This window comes from Lepisosteus oculatus, chromosome 20, assembly GCF_040954835.1.
Source record: "Lepisosteus oculatus isolate fLepOcu1 chromosome 20, fLepOcu1.hap2, whole genome shotgun sequence".
Classification (NCBI taxonomy): Eukaryota; Metazoa; Chordata; class Actinopteri; order Semionotiformes; family Lepisosteidae; genus Lepisosteus; species Lepisosteus oculatus.
In genome coordinates, this window is record NC_090715.1 from 17,253,951 (window position 1) to 17,278,447 (window position 24,497).

Genomic DNA, 24,497 nt, shown 5'->3' on the forward strand with positions numbered 1-24,497 from the left:
GTTTTCTTTCAGTGTACAACAATGAATATATTGAATTATCTAAGAATGAACCTGTTATGTTTGAGTGTTGTTTGAGCAGTTGTGGTGAAATGTTCAGGTGCATTGACGATATGTATAAGGAGAATGGGTGTTACTTGCTGGCCCATGAGAAGTTTCTACTGTTTGTGTTTGTAGGTCTGTAGGAAAATAAACCAGCTCAGTATGTGTAAGCACCTCTATGTGGTGCCTTTGTTTACACAACAGAACCATTATTTGATTTGTACTAACCCCTAGCATGTAATGGTATGGTAAACCACCTAGTAGTAACTATTTGTAATGTCACTACAACCTGTCTCCACCAATCTACAATCTGTGCAATACGCTAGAAGCTAGAAGAATCACACAATGTTCTTGGTCATTTACACTTCATCAAATGACAGTCTAACACATTTGAAGATGACGTCCTCAAGCTACTGCCACCAGGCCCCTGCAGTGAAACAGTTAAAAATATTAGTGATGTAGTTTTATTCAAGAGCTGTGGCATAATATGATGAATCATAAAGGTCATGCTTCCTATCCTAGTATTGTATGAGACTTCCAAGCCCATCCAATTTCTGTCACTCTAAAGGCAAAAGTATGACACCACATCTTATTTCCTTTGGTTATACAAGTGATATTTTCTGTCATGCAGATAAAAACAACATCAGGCATTCAAAGCCTTCAATGACTGTTTCCTGGTTTTGGAATTGAAGCAGACTTACTGTAACACTGCTGAGTAAACACTGACAGGAAACGCCTACTTAAATATGCATGGGAACAGATAATACAGAAGTACACAAGGTTGTTTCTTTTGAATAGTTCCTCTTAGATATTTAAACATACACAATAAGTAGTTTTCAGGTTTGATGTATTTTGTACACTATCTCAAAGCTTCCTCTTTTCTTTGCCAAGAAAAGCCACAAAGTTTACTTGATCAGACATGGAAAAGGCAAGTTATTTTTAGACATAAGTGTCACAGCTTCATAAAATAATGAAAAAATTATGTTGCAAAGAGTAATGTAATTTATATCAGAATTACCATCTGTAAATACATGCCTCTATAGACATTTTGTGATGAGGAGATTATGCAACTAATTTGTGTGAGCACACTTTTGTCCACTCATACTGTATATTCCTTTTTAAAGTCATAATGCAAATTGACACATTGTTTTCTATGATCAAAACAAAATACTGTACTTTTATTAGGAACCAAGAGCATGTTCAGGAGAGAAATGACCAGTAAACGACACAAATTCAATTCAATGTGTTGTCCAATCTTTCGACATCCCTACCACATATGTACCGTACAGTTACGAAAAAAAACAAACTACTCTGCTGGCTTTTGATAATGGTAACAAGCATCACAGAAAAGCATAATTTGATATTTGCACATTCTATAAAGTGGCAAACATGAAACATTCTAATTTAATGTTAATTGCATATTTCTCTATTTCAGCTAATTAAAAACGATTTTCTTTAAAATTGCAATTTTTGTTTTTCTTTTCAAATAATTCACAACCAAGAATCTTCCATTCTATGATTAGAAATAACTTGGCAGTATTCAAGTTGTGGAAACAAGTACCACTGTTGCAAAACCTTTGTGAGTAAAGTTGCATTTGTAGTTGCAGCTGTAGAGCAGGAAACACGAACACTGATATCATGAAAGCAAGGAAATGCAGTCTAACCTAAATATGAATCGCGATTGTGCTGAGCAAGGATACAGTCTTTCTACGCACTCTGTCCCAGGAGGAGAATGCATAAAAATAACTGTAAAATGTAGCTGTATTTTTGTTGATGAAAAATCTGCAGTATACTTTATCAGATATGACTCTTCAATATGATGTGGTACAATATGACTGAAAAAGAAAATACTAATTCATTTTTGCACTAAAAACAACAGAAATTATATTGTTTAGAAATAAAATAGACTCACATGATTGTGATATGGTCATGAATATTTGTGACAATACAAAAATAAAAATTAGATACTTTTATCTCGTAACTAACCTTTGTGTTGTTGGTGACATGTGTTGGCATGACAAAAAGCCCAACGTAACCCTCTACTCCCAGATAATGCAAGCATATTTGTGAATCTTAAAATATGAAGTTTAAGCTTTTATGTTAAAGGTAATAATTCAAAAAACACATTGCAACTAGAGCCCATAGAAGGAAACATTCATGATTTTCAAACAAGTGGCAAACTGTGAGGTAGATCCACCTGTTAATGGGAATGAAGCACCCAGTATCTGGTCTAATTGAGTAATTAGAACTCAAAAGGAGTGAAATTCTAGACGAAGGAAAGGAGCTGACAGGACAGGCTCTACGTGAAATTAGACACTCCTCTAATTAAGAGGCTTATAAGAACAGCAGAGAGGAACAGGGTTTCTAACATAGGCTCCAGCCTAAAAGGAGAAAGAGTGAGAGCTCTAGAGTTCAAGTCTTATTAGCAAAGGCTTGGGCTTGTTTACAGGCCTGTGGGACATGACTCTACAATCTATGGATGTTTGAGAAAATACTGTTAAGACAGTACTGAGGGGCATCATGGGGGATGGACAAGCTGCATGGTAAATAGTGATTAAAGGTTAAATATTCTAGAAGGAAGGGGATTGCTGTTAACTCTCCAAAGTAATAGTGAAGCTAACAACAGTATCTGGTCCTAGAATTAAGTTTAATATCTACTAGAGCATGGATTCTCATTTTAACATAATACAAAATAAGAGGTGACCCCCAATTAGCAATACAGAAATAGGAACAATATGAGAGTTTCACTTTTGATTGTCATGATATAAGAGAACACTTTTGTTCTTAATAAATTTTGTTCCAGTTTTAATATGCTTGTGTCATATTGTCAGAAATAATTGGAAAAAGTCATAATTTGGATTTTCTCACAGATAAACCACACAATAATACATTACAATACCTGGTTAAGTTCTGTCACAGAATAAGTAACAATAATAAAAAAAACATGGAAAACACAGTAAGGAGTTTTAGATTTTCAAAATGCTTTTGAGAAATTTCAACAGAAAAATACATTAACAAATTACAGGTGGCGGGAATTCTTAAAAAGGGTATGCATTTAGATTGCTAATTGTCAAATTGATAGAATACAGTACAGATAAAGAGTCTCAAACTGGGTTGATGCAATTAGTGGAGTACCATAGGGATCTGTATGAGGATCTATTTATCTGTTTTAGATAATTGATCTAGATTTCAGTATAATTAGTATAATTGTCTGGTTTACAGATGATCTTTAAAAGGAGAATAAGTTTTAGATAACATTCAAGACTGGCAAACATCTGTCAGATGATTTTTAATGTAAACAAGAACTGTACATGCAGATACACTGTAGCTGAAACAAGAACTACTGTCTTCGTCTGAAGATTTGTTGAGTGATTTCCACCAGGTCCTCTACTAGGTGTCCCAGAAGCTCCTTTAGAAGCCAATTAGGCCCTGGTCCCAATCTAATCTAGGACCCTACTTTTTGTGTACCCAGGAAAGTGTCTCTTGCTTCTACTGCACTTGTTTATCCAAGAAAAGCTCTTTTCCACTTTGCTGCCTGTATTTTGTCCAGCATCTCTCTTCTTCCTTAAGCAATGTATTACTCTTCTTCTGAGTGCCTCTTACATTGCTGAAGATGTAGGCAGAGAAGGTCTTGTTATTCCCCACTGTCCAATCTTTCCAACTGGAGATCAGCCTCTTTCCTTTCCCTTGCATTTTCTGCCTGCAGTAGTTCTAAGCCAAGGTCCTAGTCTTCACTCTGACCTCTCTCATCATTTCACCATTAAACTGTACTCATCCTAGAGTTTGGCCAAGCAAACATAGTATTCTTTGAACATCTTCCTGAAGCCCTTTCTCTAGTATTAGACTGTGACATTCATTGCTGTCTGCTCAGTCGTGGCACCGGAGAGCTCACTATCTTCAGGAGATTTTGTGGTGGTGCTATAGGTCCCTAATCAGGGAAGAGGAAGAGAATGAAGAAGGACCAGATGTCCAAGACAGGTGAGAGGCAGTCTGCACAGCACCCCATAGTTACGATAGAGCAATTAAATCCATTCCCAGAGTTCACAGAGAAAAAGAGAGGAAAGGGAAAGTGGCCAACAGGAAAATACCAAAACTGAATCATAGTCCAAAAGCTCAGCTGAGTTTACATGACCAAAGGTGCTTCAGCTGCTGGGATCAAGTTAGTGAGGCCTGCATGCCAAGATTTAGAGTCTGGAGAAGTAGCAGAAGGACAGGGCAGGAGTAATACATAGCTCAGTTTCTTGTAACACGAGAACATTGCTCTTCAAGATGCCCTCCATTAAAATGTCAAGCAATTGGAGAACCAGAAAGATATAGAGGTGAAAAAACTGCATCAGAAGTGTGCCAACTTGGTCAAAATGAGGGAAAAGTAAGGATCTTCTGGTTAATGAACCACAAAGAAATCCAAGGTTGTCACCTGATGTACTGCTGTGCAGTCAGGATGTTATAGAACTGCAGCTTCTAGGATAAACTGTAAAAGGCCAAGCAAGAGACTGCTATTCCCACAAGCTGCCGGGTGTCCAGCACACAGGTGGAAGTGAAGATCAGGCAGGTAAAAAATCTGCAGTTCCACTTATACAGACCTTTGCTTAAAGAAGATGGTTAGAAGTGGAACCTCATTAAAGAGGACCTGCCGAAGGCAAGATACTGTGAATTAAAAGGAAAACTGAGAATATTCAAGCAGGAGAAATAAGCAACAAAAAATGAAAACCACAGTCCTTTGGTGGAACTAGAGGTGGTTGAAACACTACAAAAATACAATGTGAAGAGCTGTAAATTCTGCTAAGACAGCAAAGAGTGCTGTGGAAAGAGCAACTGAGTACATGACAGATGGAGACAAGGGAGACTGTACAGGTGCCTTTCATACATACTGTACAAGCAGAATAACAGCAGAAACCACTGGATGTTCTCAGCCTGTCCCCAAGAGAAACACTGAATCTGTTGGCTAAATTCAAGAATGCAGAGGAGTATTATATCAGATTACAGAGTGAGAACAATATAGGAGGGCTACAATCAGATTAGAGTGAGATTATAGAGTTAAAACAATATAGGGGGGTTAAAATCAGATTACAGAGTGAGAGCAGTATAGAAGACTTCCTGTGGAAACTGCAGGCGTGAGGAAGGATTTTCAGAGAAGTGTGCAACAAGAGGAGCAGGTGTGGAAAGACAAAATAGCCAAGTCTTGGAAACAGCCAAGCTAGAAAAAGGAAGTGAGAACAGATGGCCTATGACCTGAGAGGCCCCAGAGATGAGGGAGAAGCTTTCTTGTTTATCAGAAACACCCTGACCAGAGCCTCCAGGGGCGGAGGGGGGTGATGGGCTACCCATGGACCAAAACTCCCAAGAGATAGAGAGGGAGGGCTTCACAAGGTTTTCGGTGCCTGACTCTACATTGTAAATTACAAGGATGGAGCTCACCATTTCCTAAAGGAGTAGACAGGTACAGTGTATGTCCTCTGTTGCCCAGTTGTCAATGGCTTCTGTCCCTGCTGTTTCCAGACCCTGTTAAGGAACTGGCCAGGCTCTGTAGGGAAGAGCAGGTGCTTGTACTCCTCAACAACTCCTCAACAGACCAAGACAGCTCAGGCTTGAAATGGAAACTTGTTGGGTTGAGCTGGGAGGGAGGATATGTGGCAGGGTGGCTCATGATAGGACTGTAATAACCATGAGCCTGCCACTAAATCCCACAAAAAAGGGCTTCAAAGACCTGAAAATAGCTTATTTGGATATAATAGTTTCACTAATCTCCCCTAGAATGAATAAATGTTTGGGGCACACATTGGGGCTTACATGGTCGTTATTTGTGTTGTTTGTATATATAAGGGTGTGCTAGTGAGAAATACAGACAGTTGACTGTGGGGAAACAGTCTGGGTTTTTACTGGGAGCGTGTACGGTAATTACAGTCCACCCTATCTAAAGTCCATACTGTCTTGTAGAAGTCTTTTGCTTTAGGTGTTATTCTATTTTTTCAGTGAAATTTAAGACATACTACTGTATCTCTATTAAACAATACCCTTTCCATGGCTGTCTGCCACATTTCAAATAGGAAAAGGTCCCAGCTGATCTATGACTGCAAAGTAAAACTCTTGAGAAAATCATCAAAGCCAAGAGGTTTGCCTATACTATACAGTCTCACAGCTCAATCAAAGCAATCAAAGCACACAGAGCAGCTGTCTTGCTTACTGAGATATGAACTAAGGGTTTTAAAGACTTTGTTTACATTTTTCCTTCCTTATTGAAGGTCTGAGTGAAACATTAATTCAGTTCATTTCAATTTAAGATTTTCCTGTTTTATCTGAGACACTTTACTTCATCATTTGTTGCTTTTTGCAGTCAAAAATGTCCCTTTTAATGTGTTTAAAGTTCATTCTCCTTTTCTTCAACTGGATCCTGATCTTTTTGAATGCTTTACTTTTATTTGGATTTGCTTTTTTAGATTTTTTATTTTTAATTAATCTGATTTTTGTTTCAACCAGATTATCTCTGCATCAGCTCCACCAAGGGAGACCATCTTGGCTGAGAACCGGGATCAGGGGTTACAGTCAATCACTAAAAAGATGATCAACCAATCAATTACCTGCAAGGTGGAGATAAGTGGAGTCACTACACCTGATGACGTAACATCTATTTAAAAGGTACTGAATATTTAACTTTCTTTTCTACCTTAGCATATTGACAACATTACCTCCCAGGTGACTGCAACAACTGTTTTCCGAGTCAGGACTGTAACTTAAGTTCAAGGTGCCAGGTGCCAGGACAAGAGATAGTCCATACATTAACAGAATTGTGTTTAAGACTAGAACAGAATAAATCATTTGTCAACAATCTCAATATAAAGTGCTATGGCTCGAGATGGATCAAGATTTCTTTTTCTCCAACGATCTCACTTTGAGCTTGACCTGTATCCAATGCTGTGCACAGACTGTTCAAAGTGAAGTTCAAACAAAGCTAACTTCCATGATGAGCCACCTTCTGCACCGAGCGGAAGGAGTTTGGACATCTGTGACAAATCTAGCCAACCTCTGTCTTCAGCGGGAAATCAAACTCTACTAGAAAGTCTGGGCCAGAAGATGATACTTTGATGAGTAAAAGTGTACGATTCACATTATAATCTTGGGAATTAAACTATTTTTCCAAGCATGTTTCATAAAGTTTAGTGCATGACAGTAAATAAATAATGAGAATATGAATGTAATTATGTGAGACTGACTTACCTTGTGAGGTAGACAGTAACAAATGTTACAGTCAAAATAGTTTAACCCTGGTGTTATTAATTCCTTGAATCATTCAACCATTTGTATTACAGCAGATTAATTCACACACACATATATATATTATTACTCTTGTTGGTTTGCTATGCATGTTTTGTATTAATTTATTAATAAATTATTATACATTTTGAATCCATGTGCACTGAATGCTTATTATTCTGTCTTAGTGAAACCATAAATAGCCTTAAAGCTCTCTCAACATCCTGTTCCAATTTCTAATTGTTCACTAAATTAGGACCCTCAAATCACTACACTACTTTGTATGCATATACAGTACACTTCAGATCATACCATACTGTATGACTATTCAATAGTTTTTCTCTCACTGCTGTTTTCCTTGCTCTGTCTTGATTGCTTCAAAAGCCTGTCTCGTTACAGCCTTTCCCTTAAGTAAATGCTTTGAATGACAAATTAAGGGAGGAAAGTCCTTTGACTTTACTTGGTAATATGACATTTTGAATTCCTCTGGGGTTCTCTTTTTGACAGTATTTCCTATTCATTCCCTTTGCAAATTTTCTACAGATGTAGTCAGATTATGTCTACACAGATACAGTAGCTCTTGTCAAAGAAGGGTTTTTCAGTGGCTGAGAAAGCTGCAGCCTTCTTGAGCCACATATTTGCAGTCATACATGTTGTGTTGATGGATTATTGTTGTAATTATTCACCTTTTTGTGGTGCAGCAAGATTTCTGAGAAAACCACAGAGTCGGTCATATGCTTTACTTTGTGTCCAATGTTTTATATGGAATTTAAAAATCCAAAGTTTGTGTTAAATAGACGATTTTGTATATGCCAGCGTTATTTGTCTTGACATAAACAGCATTTGTTCATCTCCTGCCTTTGCTAGTAGCATGTTTACTCTTTGAATAGTGTGAGCCTCCTTAACTGCAGGGAAACAGTATACCGTTGCTGTCAAAGAGCCTTTAATGCATATTTAAATTGCAGTATTTATAACAAGGGAGCCTCCTAGATCTACTTCTTTTTATTAAGTCATCGATTGAAGGATGTATTTGGTGATGTGATATCATGGGGAGTTTTCTGGGCAGCTTTTTGTATTCTTCTTCCTGTGACAAGCTGGGATCAGCTCCTCTCTCTTGGGATCATTGTGCTGACTCTCTGTGCTGGCTCGCTGACGATTCAGGGTGTATACCTCCATGGCTGTGGTGTTTGGTAGTTTCTTAGTTTCAAAATAATACTCCAGTACTCCAGTATCTCCAGAATGTTCACTCAAGGTGGAGCTTGATTTTCTAGCAGTGTTCACAGCTTCAGTATTCCAGAATGCTCCATTCTGAAGGCAGAAATAGCAGACTTGGGGGCATTTGATCAAACCTTTACTGTTTGTGGACTGCTGATTGATTTTTTTGTGTTCTGTATTCCTTTCTAGCCAAAATTCTATTATGCTTTTTAAGTCAAAGCTATTTATAAAAATGCTCCAGGTCCTAGTACAACTATTTAAATATGATAAGCCACACCTCAACCAGTTTGTAAAATAATTTGCGAATGCTGCTAGTAATGTGATAATTAAAGATAATCCATGGACAAAAGCACTGACAATCTTCCAGTTAAAACTAGTTTGACAAAAGTAAACAAAAAAAGAATAATTTAATGCCTGACTAGCACATAGAAAGAGAATCATACCTACTGTATAGCTTTATAGCATTACAGCATTTAGTATCTAATTCTAATTCTATACACATTAACAAGGCTCTCACTCACCTACATACGCCCTCCACCCCCTCACCCAGCAACATAAACACAAAGCCAACACACACACAATAGTGTGACAATCACTATTTAAATTTCCAACAGGGCCTGAGACACAGAAACAAGAACACAAGAGGGCTGGATTCCTGTCCTTCAAGGGAAGGTGTGTCTACAAGTTTTCTAGGTCTCTTCAAAGCACCTGAGAGAAGTTGTTAAACTGGTCACATTAAGATACTTTTGACCTGATTTAATGTAAGATCAAGATTATGAACTGAGTTGAAAAGAAAAGAAAATCTAGTAATACACTAGCCTCTAGAATCAGAATCGCACATCCCTGACATATGATGAAATGCTTTTGCCATTGTATATGTAACATTAAAATGAGATCAAACAGTCCTAGACTTTTTTAATCTTATATGATCACAAAATGCATGACATTTACACACAAAAAAATGCATATATCATAATTATCATTAATATTCATTCTTCTCATGATCACAGATACTAATTGTTGGACTGTGAAACAAAATGAAATTTTGAATTTGGAATCAATTTAGTAAGTCAACTTAAATGGAATTTTACACTAGATGGCTTTTTTCAAGATGCCTTATTGTGATGGGTGATGAATCTAAGAAACTTAAGCAGGTGTTGAAATGAAATGAAATATTCAGGTGGTAGTGACTGTTTGTCTCAATATTTTGGTAATCCTGATTAACAATCGAAGTATAATACATTACATGTTTTGTTTATGGATACTTAAATGAAAATCCCATAGATATTGACCAGGAAGGAATGCAGATGTGATTTATACAACAAAAAAACATCCAAAGGTAAAAACAAAAACATAGTTTGACACTATCATAGCTTTCAATTACAATTTTCAGCTTCTTCCTGTTCCCTTTTACAGGGGTGCAGCCAGGCGGACTGGAGAGCTGGAGCGCAGGAAGCGTAGTGCAGGGAAAGCTGGTGAGGAAAAGGCTGAGCCACCAAGGTCCAGAGCCCCTCACAGGACAGGAAGGGAACTCCAAACCCAACCCGGGTTCAGAGAGTAACAGGAGTGCCAGTCTTAACACGTAGAGTGTGTGATACAGTATGTTCAATCAGCTTGTAATTCTGAAATGACTTTTCATGGTAAGGACCATGTTTCACAGTGAGTAATTTTGCAATAGTGTGGAGAGAACGTAATGTCAATGAGAAATATTGAAAGAGCAGACAAGTAAAGCCAAGAACAAAGAACTTTAAACTCTTATATTAATGCACCTGTCATTAACTTACAGTGATGTGAAATTGCAGACAAGGCGGTGTTACATACTAGCAAAAAGAAACCTCTGGTGGACAAAAAGCAGATAAAGTACAAATAGCCTATGGCTAAATGTAGTAAATTAAAGGAAATTCAGAGAGACAGAAATACACTGTAACAACTTGAAATCACTCAGAACAACACACATTATGGTTCCTTCACACCTACAGACAAAAGGGATTTCCCACATCAAGATGTTCTGAAAATCCCCTGTTCATGCATTAAGATTGAAAACCAGGAATGTGAGAACAGGGGCAGGAAATTGCGTTGATTAAGCCAATATCACAAAGAACACAGTTTTTTAGTCATGTAAGACAGCAGATAGTAGTCCTTTTTCCATCACTTGAGATTCTTGTGAAATTTGAAGTCAGTCTTCTTTCAAAGAAATGAACTTGTTTGAATTTAGTTTCCATATTTGCCTTAAAATACATTCCGGAGATTTGGGACGTGTGAGGCATAATGCCTTATACAACATTTAATTTCTCAAAAATTAAACATATCAAAAGCAAGAACTTAAATAAACTCTTCTTCTTATCTGATGAAGAAAACTTTGTGCAGTTTCATTGTGATTGTTTTTTACCCGTTTTTCTAAAAAAAATTATTGAAATATCCTGGATGAATAATCAGCAAACTGTTCATGATATTAGTTTTTAAAAGATCCTGAGGCTCATGAGAATTTTAAATGCTTGAAAATGTATCCCCTTCTTTTCTTCCTGTGCTTTGGACCTAACGTTGAACCAAAAGGCCTCATTACTTCATTATGAATTAAGAAATGATTAAAGAATTGTTAAGTATAATTACTATTATTTGTTTATTAAAGAATCCACAACACTATTTGTAAGAAAAGAGGGGCTAACCCCAGTATTCTGACTGACTTCTACTTTAGAGGTTGTACAAATCTTACTTCACTAATATTCCTTCCTTAATTCTGTTGGTGAGGTAATTTTTCACATTTCTAACATCTCTGTAGTGGGGTTGCTGGCGCATGATAGCTGTGGCTCATCGCAGGTGGGAGCTACCCTTTAGAGATTGAACCAGGGAGTTAAAGATGATAGCACATGACTGGACCTTCACAATGTTGAAGATCCTTACCTTTTAGATCTTTTGTATAATATTCATGGTGAATTACAGTTCTATAGAAATCCCCAATTTCACATGAGAATACTGTAAGGATCGAGACAAATGGCTGACTGGTGTTTCTAATGGCTCAGGTGTTCCATGTTCCATGAATATGCAACTATGGCTCCAGCTTTTCTAGTTTACCTTTTGGATTTGCCTCTTGAATTAGAAGACCTAAACCAAGATGAAGACTAGAGAGTTTCCATCACAAGCAATTATACACAAGCAATTATACAGATGAGAGCAAATAAATTCCTATTCCATTCTTGTGAAAACCATTGCAGAGAGATGGGCATTGCAAAATCAACAATATGGAAAGAAAGAACATACTAGAGGAGTAAGCAATCAGAAATGATGAAGGAAGATGACCGAGGTAGATAACAGAAAAATCATTAGAGCTCTCAAAAAAAACTAAAATAACAGCCAAAGAGATTGCAGAATTCTCCAGAGGCAGGGGTGAATGTGTCTAAATTCACAGAAGACTTGACAGGAGAAGTCAAGCACTAGAAACAGAAAGGCGAGATTAGAAATTACATAGTACAAAGTACAAAGAAGAGCCACAACAGTTCTGGAACAAAGTTTTATGGACAGATGAGATAAGGATTAGCCTTTATCAAAGTGACGAAAGGACAGAGATGTGGAGAAAGAGAGCAACAGTAAACGATCCTAAGCACACCACTTCTTCTGTTAAGTATTGTGAAGGTAAGTCATGACTTGGGCAGGCATGGCTGCCTCTGGAACTCAATGTGCTGCAATTTGCCCTGCAGCAAGACAATGACTCAAAACACACCCAGAGATACAGTATATTTTCTTTTAAATAAACTAACAAGGTAATATTTGAAATACTCACAAGTATATTGAATACTTATTTAAATTTAGTTCATTTTAGACTGTGTTGTGTGCTAAGAAAATCAATGTGTATAAATACAGTGGACTAGAATACAATGACAAGAAGAAGAGTACTGTATCTCTTGCAGGAAGTCTTTGACCATGTTTCATAATTGGAACCAGGCTGCCTTAAACAAGTCATCCAAACTGAAAGAAAAAAAATATTCTTACTCAAGCCTTTCCTGATAAAGAATGCCACAAGCTAGATCGTATGATTATTCAGCTAAATTCTGAGAAGCAGGACAATATGACTTTTAGTCATATTTCCAAGCAGTGGCTTTCTAATGCCTCTACTTTAGGAACACAGTCTGTAAAGTTTGACAGTATTAAGTATTAAGTTGTGTTTTCAGTTTGTCAGTTTACATTGCTCTTAATCTGACTTTAGATATTACAATCTAAATACAAAATAATTATGATAAGAGTGTGTGAGCTATTTTGATTTTTTTTACTGAAAATTAATTTTAATTACAGAAATTTGCTTAAATCAACACCTGTATCACCTCTTAAAGATCATTTGTCAATCTGTGAAAGAGTGAAAAATTCCGCAAGGATACAATCGACAGCTGTCATTTGTAATATGTCTTTGAAAAACAGTACAGGTGTGTTCAGCATCAAAGACAGCAGTTTATATTATTTGTACACAAGAGATGGAGCTATTACACACAGGGACAGCATCACAGCATGAGTAGACTGCCAAATGACTGTACCTCCATGGAGTCTGGGCTCTATCAGGGGACAGGTCTGAAATAAATGTGCATTCACAACAATGCAACTGGAACATAGATATTATTAACCCAATTATTAACCAAAACTCATGATAGTTTAATAATAATTTAAGTTACATAGTATAAATTATAATTATATAGCTATGTAATTTAAAACATGCACATTCATGTTTACTGCATAATTTTGATTACTTTATATACAGTAAATATAGCAATGTACTGTAATGTGAATGTAACTTAATTACATTTTACCTCACATAACTGTAGATGTTTGATAACATCTGCCATTAAAACCTTTGAAACATTCATGCAACACTTGTTCAAAAATGGGAATTGCACGCTATATGGATTAGTCATTAGAATAATAAATCAGTCAACATCATACTTCCTGTGAAGAATAGTGCTCACACCATAATGTTACAATTCTGCTTCTCACCAGCAAGGACTGAGAAGCTTTTCAAGACTAATGGAGCAAAAAATACTCCTGTGTAAGACATAAAATACAGGTAGAACAAAGTGTACCTTTCAGTAGAACAATGATCTAAATCACAATTTGGGAGAGCTACACTGAGGTGGTTTCTGAATAAGAAGGTGAATGTTCTTAATTGGCCAGACAAGGTCATAATTTGAATCATATTTTGAATCTCTGAAAAGGCTTGAAAACTGCTGTCCACAAGTGATCCCCAAGCAACTTGAGTGAAGGTAAACAAATTTGCCAAAAAATAGGCAAATGTGCTAGTAACAAGTGTGTCAAAAAGTGTGTATTCATCACTTAGTAATTTCAAAAAGTACAAAGGTCTGAATACTCTCACAAGACAAGATATAAACATAGAAACCAAGAACTCTATCCTTAGAATCTTAACATATTAAACACCTTAATACACCATAGAGAGAGAATCTACTACTCCATCTAGAAAACAAAATGGACCCTAACCAGGACTAAATCTCCCTCTCTGAATAGAGGTTCACAAATGAAAGGCAATTATTTTCCCTGCTCACAAAATAGGAAATGCATTTTTGGACACATTTTGTATTCCACAACTAATGAAATTAGAATTTGCATATAAATAATACAAAAAACAATATTAAAAAATGATGAGGCTTAAAAATGAAAAGCCTTGGTTTTATGAACAAATGGGCGGAGGTCAAGAAACACTAAAACTATAATCTCAAAAGAGCTGTTAGTCTCAAAGTGAATGTGAAAGAAAAAGATCAAGATACAAAGAAATACTCTTATTCTATATTTATTCTATATCTATAATGTTATCTAGCAAGATCATTGGGTTGACAGAGTGAATGAATTAAAGGACAAAGATGGGTTTTAAAGAAAATTGTTAATTGTTAAATTGTTGACCAGGTGGCAATAGAGAACAATGATAAGGAAATTAGTAGATTTTATTTTACATGAAACAAAAAGATGGTAGAAGAGAGTTTGGAGTAAAGGGATAGCATGATAAAAGGACAGAAATGAGCACCAATCCTGCATATCCAACCCATGTTGAAAGACAGGAAGAGTGGGAGAGGGAGAGGAGATGACTTGTCTACAAAGAATTTAGATTTGAAAAAATAAATTATGTTTGGCAGGGGCAGCAGAAAATGAGATGAGAAATCTGGAAATACTGTAAGTAATGTAAGAGAGCAACAGAGCACTGAAATAGCAGAAAGGCAAAAGACAGAAGAAAAAACTTTTCAGGAGTAATACGATCAAAAGGGGGGAGAGGGTGGGGCACCTGTCAGGTAGACTTAGTAGTCTAGTCTTGTTGCCCAAGGGGCTTCATGATTTGGGTTGTGCTGCTACTGCTGGCGCTTGCTGCTGGTGCTGAAACCTGCACCTGAGGTATCTAATTAGGGTTACACACCTGTGTTCTAGGATACACTTAGTCAATTGATCATAATACCTTAGAGTTAGTAGGTTTAGATTTGATCAATTTACTAAGGCCATTAAAAATAATTCTACAAAGTAGAAAGAACAGCTGAAATTCATTATATATATATATTTTTTGTAAATGTTGAACAGAACCAAACCAGCAACAGGTACATTTATGGCAGATTTTAATACTGAACACACTAGAATTGATACACAGATGTGGTAATAACTGCAGACATTGATGTTAAATGTAGGGACTTTAGAAATGTAACAGCAGACTATCCCATGGGTATGTGAGATGGAGCTCTGATAGTAGCTGCCTAAGCATTGGTCCCTTGAGAATGTCTGCTCAATGAGGAAGCTATTCACTGGGGTTCTGGATGACAATCAACAGGTATTCTTTGTCTAAAATGGAAAAAAAGAGAGAAGAAAAAACAACTGACAAAACTCGTCTTTTGCAGTACATTTAGTGCACCAGTAAACAAGAAATAGTCTGAAATTAGTAATGAAGGAAACAAATACAAAATTCAAGACTTGTATTTAACAGTAAAAATAACTATAATGGTATGATTTACTTGTTTTTAAAACAGATTTTCTCTATTAGGAAGCAGACTATACCAAAATAATATAAACAGTGTAGTATAAATACAATTCTCCTTCACCTCTCAGACTGAATAATCAGAGGCTACATTAATTATGTCTAAACAAACATTATGTTACAAAAATGTTACTATGATATGACTAAAAGTTGTAGTAGTGGAAATAAGAAAAGTAAACTACATAATGAATCTTACCTGGGGCAACCATAATTTCATGTTTCTTTGATCTGACCCTCAGAAAAGTTAGATCATTCTGAGGGTCAATATCTCTTACTGTGCTTCTGGCTTTCATTGTGAGCTGGTGTAGCAGTCCAGCATACTGCACAGTGGTGGAATTATCTAAAGTGGTTCTGATTGGAATTCCTGAAATACAACAAGTGGGAGACATTCACAACCTTAAACGGGAGCTGCAGTCTCAGACCGGTTATTAAATCTTGATGATTGACGGTATATACGAATTTGACAAATTCTGAATTAAGTACAAAGTTGAACTTTGTGAAAGTTGCTATGTTGTCACAAACCCCAGGTCTCACCACGGGCGAGAGCACGAGTTTGCAAGAATTGCGACATGAAGCGGCCCTTCTTGCTCACTAGTTGCTGTAAAAACTAATGTAATGCAATGAATGACCAAATAAGTACAGGTTGTGTTGCAGACGTTTTACCGCAGAAATGTACCAATGTGATCTGCATGCAGAGTTAACAAGTAAGTTGCATATATCAGCAAAAGTGTCTCGAAGTCAAGAGCAATATTTCTACTGGATTAAAAGAGATGTATTCACAAGCCTGTTGTTTACAGTGCAATAGAGCTGCTTCACCGGAAGTCACCAGAAGTGTTGTTGTCTTGTTCTGAATCGCAGAATATGGCATGGTGCACACCTGGAAATGTAATCTATTTTGTGATGTAAATTGGACGTTTTACAAATTCTGCAATTTTGTGCATTTATGTGAAGTTATTTAAAAAGTGTCAATTTTACTTTTATTGTAGTTTGAAATAAGTGAATCAATGCTGATGCTTTCAAACCCCAAAATATAAAAATAGTGTTGCAGCTCCCCTTTAATTAGAAGTTTAAGTGCTTAGTAACATGAGCACTCTTTGCAATATATGAAAAACATTTCAGGAAAACAAACTGAGACAGTGACAAATAGAATATCGTCACATTTTGGGACTCATTACTCTGCAAGGTAGTAGTCCATTTGTTTCTTATTTGGTTTACAATGAAAAGAAAAGACACACTGGTATATAAAAAATACTGCAGTAGCAGGCATTATTTGTCCAGAATATTATTTTCTGACAATGTTAAAACACATCATTTAAAATAAACCTGTTACCTTCTGCATTTACAACTATTGTTCCAATAACTCCCTTGTGCGACTGAATTCTTTTCAGAGTCTCTTCTACTTCTGCCTGTTAAGAAATATGATTAAAAGGATAACAAGACATAACATTTTTATTTTAACATTATACTGACATAAACAATGTACAAACGTGTAATTAAAGGTAATAACAGTCACCTAAAGTAAGGGTTTGTAGACTACTGGTATTTACGGTATTTATATACTGTTTTTAATACGCAGTGACGAAAAAAAACATTCACCTTGAAACTTCACACATGAAGCATTTAGATTGAGATTTTCAAGAACCTTCATTTCCCGTCAGTTATTAGCTACTGGAACCTCTTATTTTAACTTATGTCCTGTCGCTACATTACTGAATACAAAACATACAAACTTAACATATAATGCTAATATATCGTGGGCTAGACCCAATGATTTTGTAAACTCTCTTCATCAGTTACTGGTGTCGTACTCAAACCTAAATTACAACCCTAATGCACTCAGATAGCATAAAACGTCAAATACCAAACAACCCAATCAAATATAAGAGGTATTTCTTTATAGAAGACAGTATATAAAAGAAGAGCTACAGTTACCATTATTATATGTTCTGGTAATACTGCACTGCACGAATTTCTGTAGCAACCATACACAACTCTTTCCGCTTTGCTTAGCTGTTGCTAAGGGGAAGCGGAAATGCCGTAATTTTGTTGTGGTCAATAGGAGAAAGCTTTGCAAAGAGGCGGGTCTAGTGTAGATTTAATAACTAGGTGGTAAATGGTTAGACAATGCTCTCTAAACGTACTGGGATACCAAAGTCCGAACTGTTTTACAGACAGGGAGTTTGTAATTATGTGGTTAATATACACGAATTACAGTATAATATGTTTTATTTTTACGCAATTTCTTGCATTCGTATGATCATAAGACAGCAATAACATTCTCTGTGTTCAACTCAATAATTTAAAGTGACCATATGTAGTGACACGATCACTTTCAGTAAGTTCAAAGTATAAAAGTCAATTCTTGGTTTCATACACTTCTGAAACAATGACCCGTAAGAAATCTGTGACCTAGAGAGCTCACCAAATTGTTCAATTGGTTTTTAATTTTGGTATTGACTTGGCCAATCTTCAAGTTTTTTTCTTCTTCCTATGAATTCATTGTGTACAAGTTGGTCTTGCTGAACGGCGAAGCATCACACAGATCGAATCATTTTCTTTAATTAAACAGACAAGGATATTTCAGTTAACTTTACACTGATTAATTACGTCTTCGATATTGGATACAGACCTAGAGAATCATGGGTTACATACGTTATTAGGAATTTATACAAAAGACAGCAGATCACTGCAAAATCAAATTAAAGTAGCCTTTATTTAATGTGTAGTTAATGTTTAAGGGGGAAAACTCCATCCAGCATTTCAACAAAATATGTAAGTTTTCAACATGCTATATGTTCAGAGAATAAGGAAATCCATTATTATGTAATTTAAAAGCCGGGAATTAGCATGCATAGCGTCTGATTAAGACGATGTACATGAGTTGCCAAAGCACACCAGTACTGCATCTTGACTAATAGTTCAAGTGGGTAGCTGCGTCAGCACGCGTAGACTGCAAAGGATCAAGTCATTGTTTTAGTTCTTCTTCACACCCGAAGAATGCTCCCCAGCCGAAACTTTGTGTTTTCTTCTCTTTTCAGCATGGAATAACCCTTTAACGTGTTCCTTTGCAGTCCGCGCATGCTGACGCAGCTACCTACTCGAGAAAGGTATTATACGACAATTGTGCCATCGCGTGAGCACATAAAGTACGTGAGAATTACTAAGTCATTATCACCAGATAATTTTCTCGTAATTACGAGATAAGGGTGAGGATTTATTTTGCCTTGGTTGCAGCCATGAACTTCTGTATGGAATAAACCTTTACTGTTTGTTTTATAGGTAGGTTGCTTACAGAGTAATGTATGTTTTAATTTCATGTGTTAGAGAAACAACTAGAACGTTAAATACAAAAAAGTACACACTCCTCACATACATTTAATAACCGCTTCAGAATTATGATGCAGTTTCTGTGACTTACGTTTGCCTTTGTCAAAAGAAGCAAGGCAAAAATCCTCTGTGAGAGTCTACACACGCAGACCTCGCACAGAGTGAGAACAGACGAGTTTGCCTTTTTGTTAGCACACCAGATGCGCACAGGACACCTGCTGTTGAAGCAAAGGACTGCATCTCCCAGGTCCCCTTGCGCGCACGCCGCACGCATCAATCCCGGAAGTGCTGTCTGAAATGTACACAGAAAGATACCAGTGCTCTGCAGATAGTGCATTGTGACAGTCCTGAACACAGCACACACGCGTTTCAGTTTACCTAAGTGTTTTGTTCACCTCATATTGTTCGCGAGGTTGCAGAGAACCCCACAATAAGGCAGCATGGCAGCTCTAAAATTCGCAGGTTTGGATGACACTGACAGTGAGGACGAGCTACCACCAGGCTGGGAAGAGAGGAACACAAAGGATGGATGGGTTTACTATGCCAAGTAAGGGAGGAAGAAAGAGAAGTAACTTTGTGCGGTATCATGATTGCGAAAGGCATTAGTGATGAGCCAGGGGGACTCTCGGATTCCACCATAAGATTTGCGAAAACTCTTCATGTATACTAATAGTTTATGCAAACACGCACTGATGTAATTACGAAGAGCCGGCGCTGCCAACAGTAAATTAAGAAGAAAAGTACACAAAAACAATACGACTACACTGATTCACATTTCTGTTTTTTTAACAAAGACTGAAATTCCTGCTTTGTGTAAACAGCGCAGCACTTTTCATTTTACTGTGACTCGGAGACACTATACATTCCTGTGTATTTTCTGAGCCTGTTTCACACAGCACTTGGTGACACCTGCTTAAACTTAAAATCAGAGTTTTATTTAGCCTTTTTAATCTATATTCATAAGAAGAATAAAGTAATTTTGTTTCACATTAAACCATATGTAAAACCAGTGGTTTGATAACTAGTTGTATTCTAAACAAAAACGTAGGCCTGTTATGGAATGTGAATTGTTTTTTTGTTTGTTGAATCCTATGTTTTAGGTACAACAAAATATGTAATACAAATATAAGCACCAATAAAGAACTTATCTCTATTTGAAGAATAGATTTGTTTAGAGTTATTGTATCCACAAAATATTAATTTTCAAAAAGCTAAGTTTTTCTTTTATCCACCAGCCTAGCATAAAAAGAAAAGGATTTAATTAAAACTGAAATTACTTACAAATGTATTCCTGTTCACATCACTGGGGATATAGGAAATAAAAGATGTAAGAAATAAAACACTAAACCACAGACGTCTTCCTTCTAAGGATGGTAAAAGGTGCCTAAACAACCTGGCATTTATTGTTTTACCCAGGATGGGATTGGAAGATTAAAAGTGATGTTTTGACAATACAGACTAATTACAAATACCTTTCCCTGTGTAGGACATGAAACTAATTTCTTTACTCACTGTGTATGTGTCTCACACAGCCATGAGGAGATGAAGACCCAGTGGGAACATCCGAAAACTGGAAAGAGGCGACGAGTAGCTGGAGGTGGGTGTCTGGAAGACCTAGGAAAACCTGTGACTAAATTATAGTTCACTGGGAATAACAACGCCACAGGACAAGGAGGCTGGGACCCTGGCAGCTGGGCTGCAGGAGGGAAAGGCACATGTGAAAGAGAGATGGGGCTGACATATACAGTACATATCGTATTGAGATTTCTTTATTTTGAGGAAATGACATCAAGAATGATTGTGATTTAGGACAGCTGACGCTAATTGAACTCAGCTGCTGTTAGTCTTTGTTGTAAACTCCATAAATTAATAGGATCAGTTCATACATTATGTAACCTTTCTAATACTTGTTGGGTACCAAACTGTCATTTTGTATTTTATTTCAAAATTGTTTCCCTTTTAGTTTTTTCAAATATGTGTTGCCTTTTTTACATATAGTACTGTAAATTCCAAAATGGCTCCAAATTAATTAATGCATTCATATTTACTATGACTAGCAAATTTACTGTGACTAAAACACTCAAATATTTTCAATACACTTAATTCTTGGCTGTTCTTAGGGAACAATAATTTAGTTCAAGTTTCAATTTAGAATTTGAACTTGGATACAAATGTAACTTTTGTTTAGCAAAAAACAAAAAAGTATTAATGGACTATATTTCATTTGCTGTATATAGTTTTTATCCCATAAATAAGTAAAAAACTAGTTGTAATATTATCAATATTTGATAGTACAAAATAAATCTGTCCAAAATAATTGAATATTTTGACATACAGTATATATAACGTTCAAAATTCTTTACATCTTAGCAATCTGCATTTTGCTTGTCTTTGATAATGGAGAACTACATTACATGTAAACTTTTAATAGTAACAGGCACTTCTTCTTTGGGATTTTTGACCATTTATTCATGCAGGACTTTTCCATCTCCTTCAGATTGAGTGACTTGTGAACTGCTTCCTTTAGTTCTTACCATAAATATTGCTGTTGGACTGATGTCTGGAGACTGTGATGGCCAATAAGAACATTGACTTTATGCTCCCTTAGTCATTTGGCAGTAATTTTGAAGGGACTGTATGCTTTGGGTTGTTATCCTGCTGGAAAGAACAGACTTGAGTTTCTTAGAAGAGGGACCCAGATTTTTAAATAAAATATCTTTGTATAATTTGGAGTACATTCATGTTTCTAATCTAACAAGGGCACCAAGGCCGAATGATGCATAACAGCCACACCTCCATATTCCATACCACAGAATGGGTGATACTCTTTCTCAACATGACCTTCACTTTCTTTGCTGTTATTATTTCTGGTGAGACTGTAGAAAACTTGATTTGTGTTAGATTTGTGTTAGATCCACGTGCATCGTGTGGCCACATTTGTCCTGTGAAGAACATACGAACAGTTACAATTGAGAGGCCCTTCTGTGTCACACGTGTCCTCTGGTTTGTGCTTGAAGGGTTTACAATTGAGGGTAATGGGCATGGGCAGAGAGTCATCTTCTGGCAGCTATGTTTTTTCTGTTTTTAGCTGGAAATTGATATAAAATCTTCACAAGTAAAGGAAAAATCTGCAAGTATTTTGGACAGATTTGTTTTGGAATATCCAGTACTTTCCTGGTTCTAATCCCAGGTGGAACACTGGTACTGCACCTTTGAACAAGACACTAACTGTAAATCTAATTAACTCAGTAAAATGCCCAGCAGCATACATGGTTACAAATGTAAATACATTTGGATAACACTTTCAGCCAAATTAACAATAATGATAATAACACACTGTTGGATATTGTTTTCACTCTCCTCTGTGCACCATAGGCATTGCATTTTAAAACGTGCTGTGTCCACAGTTTTTTTTTGGTAGGCCAAGTGTCTTGCTCTCATTGAATATTTCTACTCCTTTTTTTTACTGTATTTGAATTATTTTTTTATGTGTATATATTACGTATTTTACAAATAACTCTCGATAAGGGCATCTACAACACAAAAAATGAAATCAGAATGATGATTTAAGTTAGTCTTAGAATTATTCTATTTTTTCATATTTGTTTAAATTTATTTCTTTATTTAAACTCTTTTCAGATCTGCCTTATGGATGGGAACAAGAAACTGATGACAAAGGTCAAGTTTTCTATGTTGAGTGAGTATTTTGTATAAAAACACACTGGGCTACACCTTCAACACCTTTCAAAGGAAAGTCAACACCTTTCTTTTGACTCTTGTGCTGGTGTATCTAATGATAAGCTTGAATAGCAGTTGAAGAGGCTGTTCAACACATTTGGTCTGAGGACCTGGATGTTGGGTTAGAGAGCTGTATTGTTTTAAACACTGCCTGGTGTTTGTTTGTCTGGAGGAATCTGGTGTCATGCAAAATTTGAAGTGATGACAAAATCAGGTGAAAATCTATAAAATGTTATAAGTACCCCTTTAACACACAACTGATTGTATTACTCACAGAAGAACCATGCTTTATGACAAAAATGTGATTTAGTTTTTTTTAAGCATAGAACATAAATGAGCAGCTTATTTTCTGTGCTAGTTTATATTTTGGCTTATATTCATGTTTCCTGTATTAATTATTGCCATTGTGTTATGGGAATGAGGGAAATGAACAAAAAAAGGGAATTAACAAAAATGCTCATTTTAAATCTGAATCTAAGCTTGATCAGGAACACAGTACTCCTTGTTTTGAAAGTGTTTATGCGGTAAGTTATGCATACTTCTTTGGTAAATTTACAATGACTGCCATAGACCGTCGCGTCTGCAACAATCCTTACCTTTTTTTTACATGGGACATCTGTGTGATTTCGTGCACTAATCAGTGATACAAAGCTAAATAGCTAAAATGTATTAAGTATTGTTTCAATGTTCCTTAAATCTTAAAAAACATTGCTAAGAAAACTAGTGGACGAAGAAGTAGTGGATTTCTGCAATGTCATCGCAGTGTAAACTGCCTGAAACCTATCATTTTTTAAGAGGCTCGACGTGTGGGAGTGTTAGTGTTGGTTTACCTGAAGAATACCCCAGTATTGCAGAGTACAGTGTCTGAAGTGCACCTGTCTCTTGCTCCCACTGCACAGCCACATAAACAAACGCACCACCTACTTCGACCCTCGTCTGGCCTTCACAGTGGAGGATGTGGAGGAGCAGCCCAGCATCAAGCAAAGATACGATGGCAACACTTCAGCTCTGGAGATCCTGCAGGGACGAGACCTCTCGGGGAAGGTGGCTGTCATTACTGGAGCAAATTCTGGGATTGGTGAGTGCTCCTTCATGCTCAAGAATATAGGAATGGGTGATGGCGGCCATGCGGCTACCTGGCTTGATCATTTGCTAAAAGTCTGTGGATCTGCAGCTCCTAGCTGTTTGTTAAAGACGAGAAGAAGAAACTGCTTTCTGTGTTACTGATCTGATACTTTTTACAGTTTCAGTGGCTTCTAGAGGTATGTCTTTAGTCCTGCGAAAACCACAGCCAGCACCAAAAAACGCTCATTTTTTTTGCATACATTTCTCAGTGAATGGCTTAAAAAAACATGGTAGAGTAGTGGAAGATTATCAAAGATACAGGGACTCTCTGGTATCAGAGAGCCAAACATAAAACCCTTAACTGTTTTAAGGAGGAGGGAGTGAATACCTCTCTGGGGGGTGGCGCCTGTCCTCTCTGGAGCGGCCAGAGACTCCCTGTGCCAGGGCCTGGCATGCCAACCTCAAGGTCTTCCCTTTAGATGGCAGGCATGGGGGGAGGAGGCCGCTACAATAACTTTACAGTTAATCACATTTATAAAACATTAGATTAATAATGAATTGCATTTATATGGTGCAGTTCATCCAGAAAGATCCTGAAGCACTTTACACGTATACGAGTGGACCAATTTCATTCATCACAGTACCTGGGTTTCACCTGCTTCATTAGTGTAAATTAAACAGAAGTAGAAAAAATGTTTATAGTACAAGATGGAATGGTAGTTATATTTTTTCTTTTCAGCTAAAAAATGCATGTTTTTTTCCTAAAAGCCTTTACAAAAACCCTGAACTTCCCATGGGAAGAGGCTGAATACAGTTCTGTATTTTCATCATTTATCCACTAAGGGGCGTTATTAGA

General features: G+C 36.7%; 2 protein-coding genes across 6 annotated transcripts in view; one reads left to right on the top strand and one right to left on the bottom strand.

Annotated features, from left to right (window-relative positions):
- Nucleotides 1–15,081: 15,081 nt before the first annotated feature.
- Nucleotides 15,082–19,127, bottom strand: LOC102684427 (dynein light chain roadblock-type 2). Of its 2 annotated transcripts, none has more exons than XM_069181374.1 (4): nucleotides 18,930–19,127; nucleotides 16,842–16,917; nucleotides 15,708–15,875; nucleotides 15,082–15,318 (listed from the first exon to the last, which is right to left on the bottom strand). In XM_069181374.1, the coding sequence occupies exons 1-4, from the start codon at nucleotides 19,110–19,112 to the stop codon at nucleotides 15,275–15,277; spliced, it is 471 nt and encodes a 156-aa protein (XP_069037475.1). In that variant the 5' UTR covers nucleotides 19,113–19,127; the 3' UTR covers nucleotides 15,082–15,274. The 2 variants fall into 2 exon arrangements, with proteins under 2 accessions (XP_069037475.1, XP_015223584.1); XM_015368098.2 differs by lacking the exon at nucleotides 18,930–19,127 and adding an exon at nucleotides 17,444–17,532.
- Nucleotides 18,476–24,497, top strand: part of wwox (WW domain containing oxidoreductase) — a 376,030-nt gene continuing 370,008 nt past the window's right edge. For 2 of the 4 annotated variants that reach the window (XM_006641135.3, XM_015368095.2), the window contains exons 1-4: nucleotides 19,125–19,385; nucleotides 20,371–20,435; nucleotides 22,478–22,535; nucleotides 23,476–23,654. In XM_006641135.3, coding sequence (XP_006641198.1) covers nucleotides 19,279–19,385; nucleotides 20,371–20,435; nucleotides 22,478–22,535; nucleotides 23,476–23,654 — 409 coding nt within the window. In that variant the 5' untranslated portion in view covers nucleotides 19,125–19,278. Of the gene's footprint in view, nucleotides 18,658–19,124; nucleotides 19,386–20,370; nucleotides 20,436–22,477; nucleotides 22,536–23,475; nucleotides 23,655–24,497 lie in introns of those variants that run through there. The other 2 variants (XM_069181372.1, XM_069181373.1) reach the window with 2 other exon arrangements.

Excerpts from the sequence above, each read along its gene's own strand:
- LOC102684427 (XM_069181374.1), bottom strand. The coding sequence starts at position 19,112 with ATGCGTGCGGCGTGCGCGCAAGGGGACCTGGGAGATGCAGTCCTTTGC. Across the intron at positions 16,918-18,929 it reads TTCTTTTGACAAAGGCAAAC|GCAGAAGTAGAAGAGACTCT; the intron begins GTAAGTCACAGA and ends ATTTCTTAACAG. Across the intron at positions 15,876-16,841 it reads AATAGTTGTAAATGCAGAAG|GAATTCCAATCAGAACCACT; the intron begins GTAACAGGTTTA and ends GTTGTATTTCAG.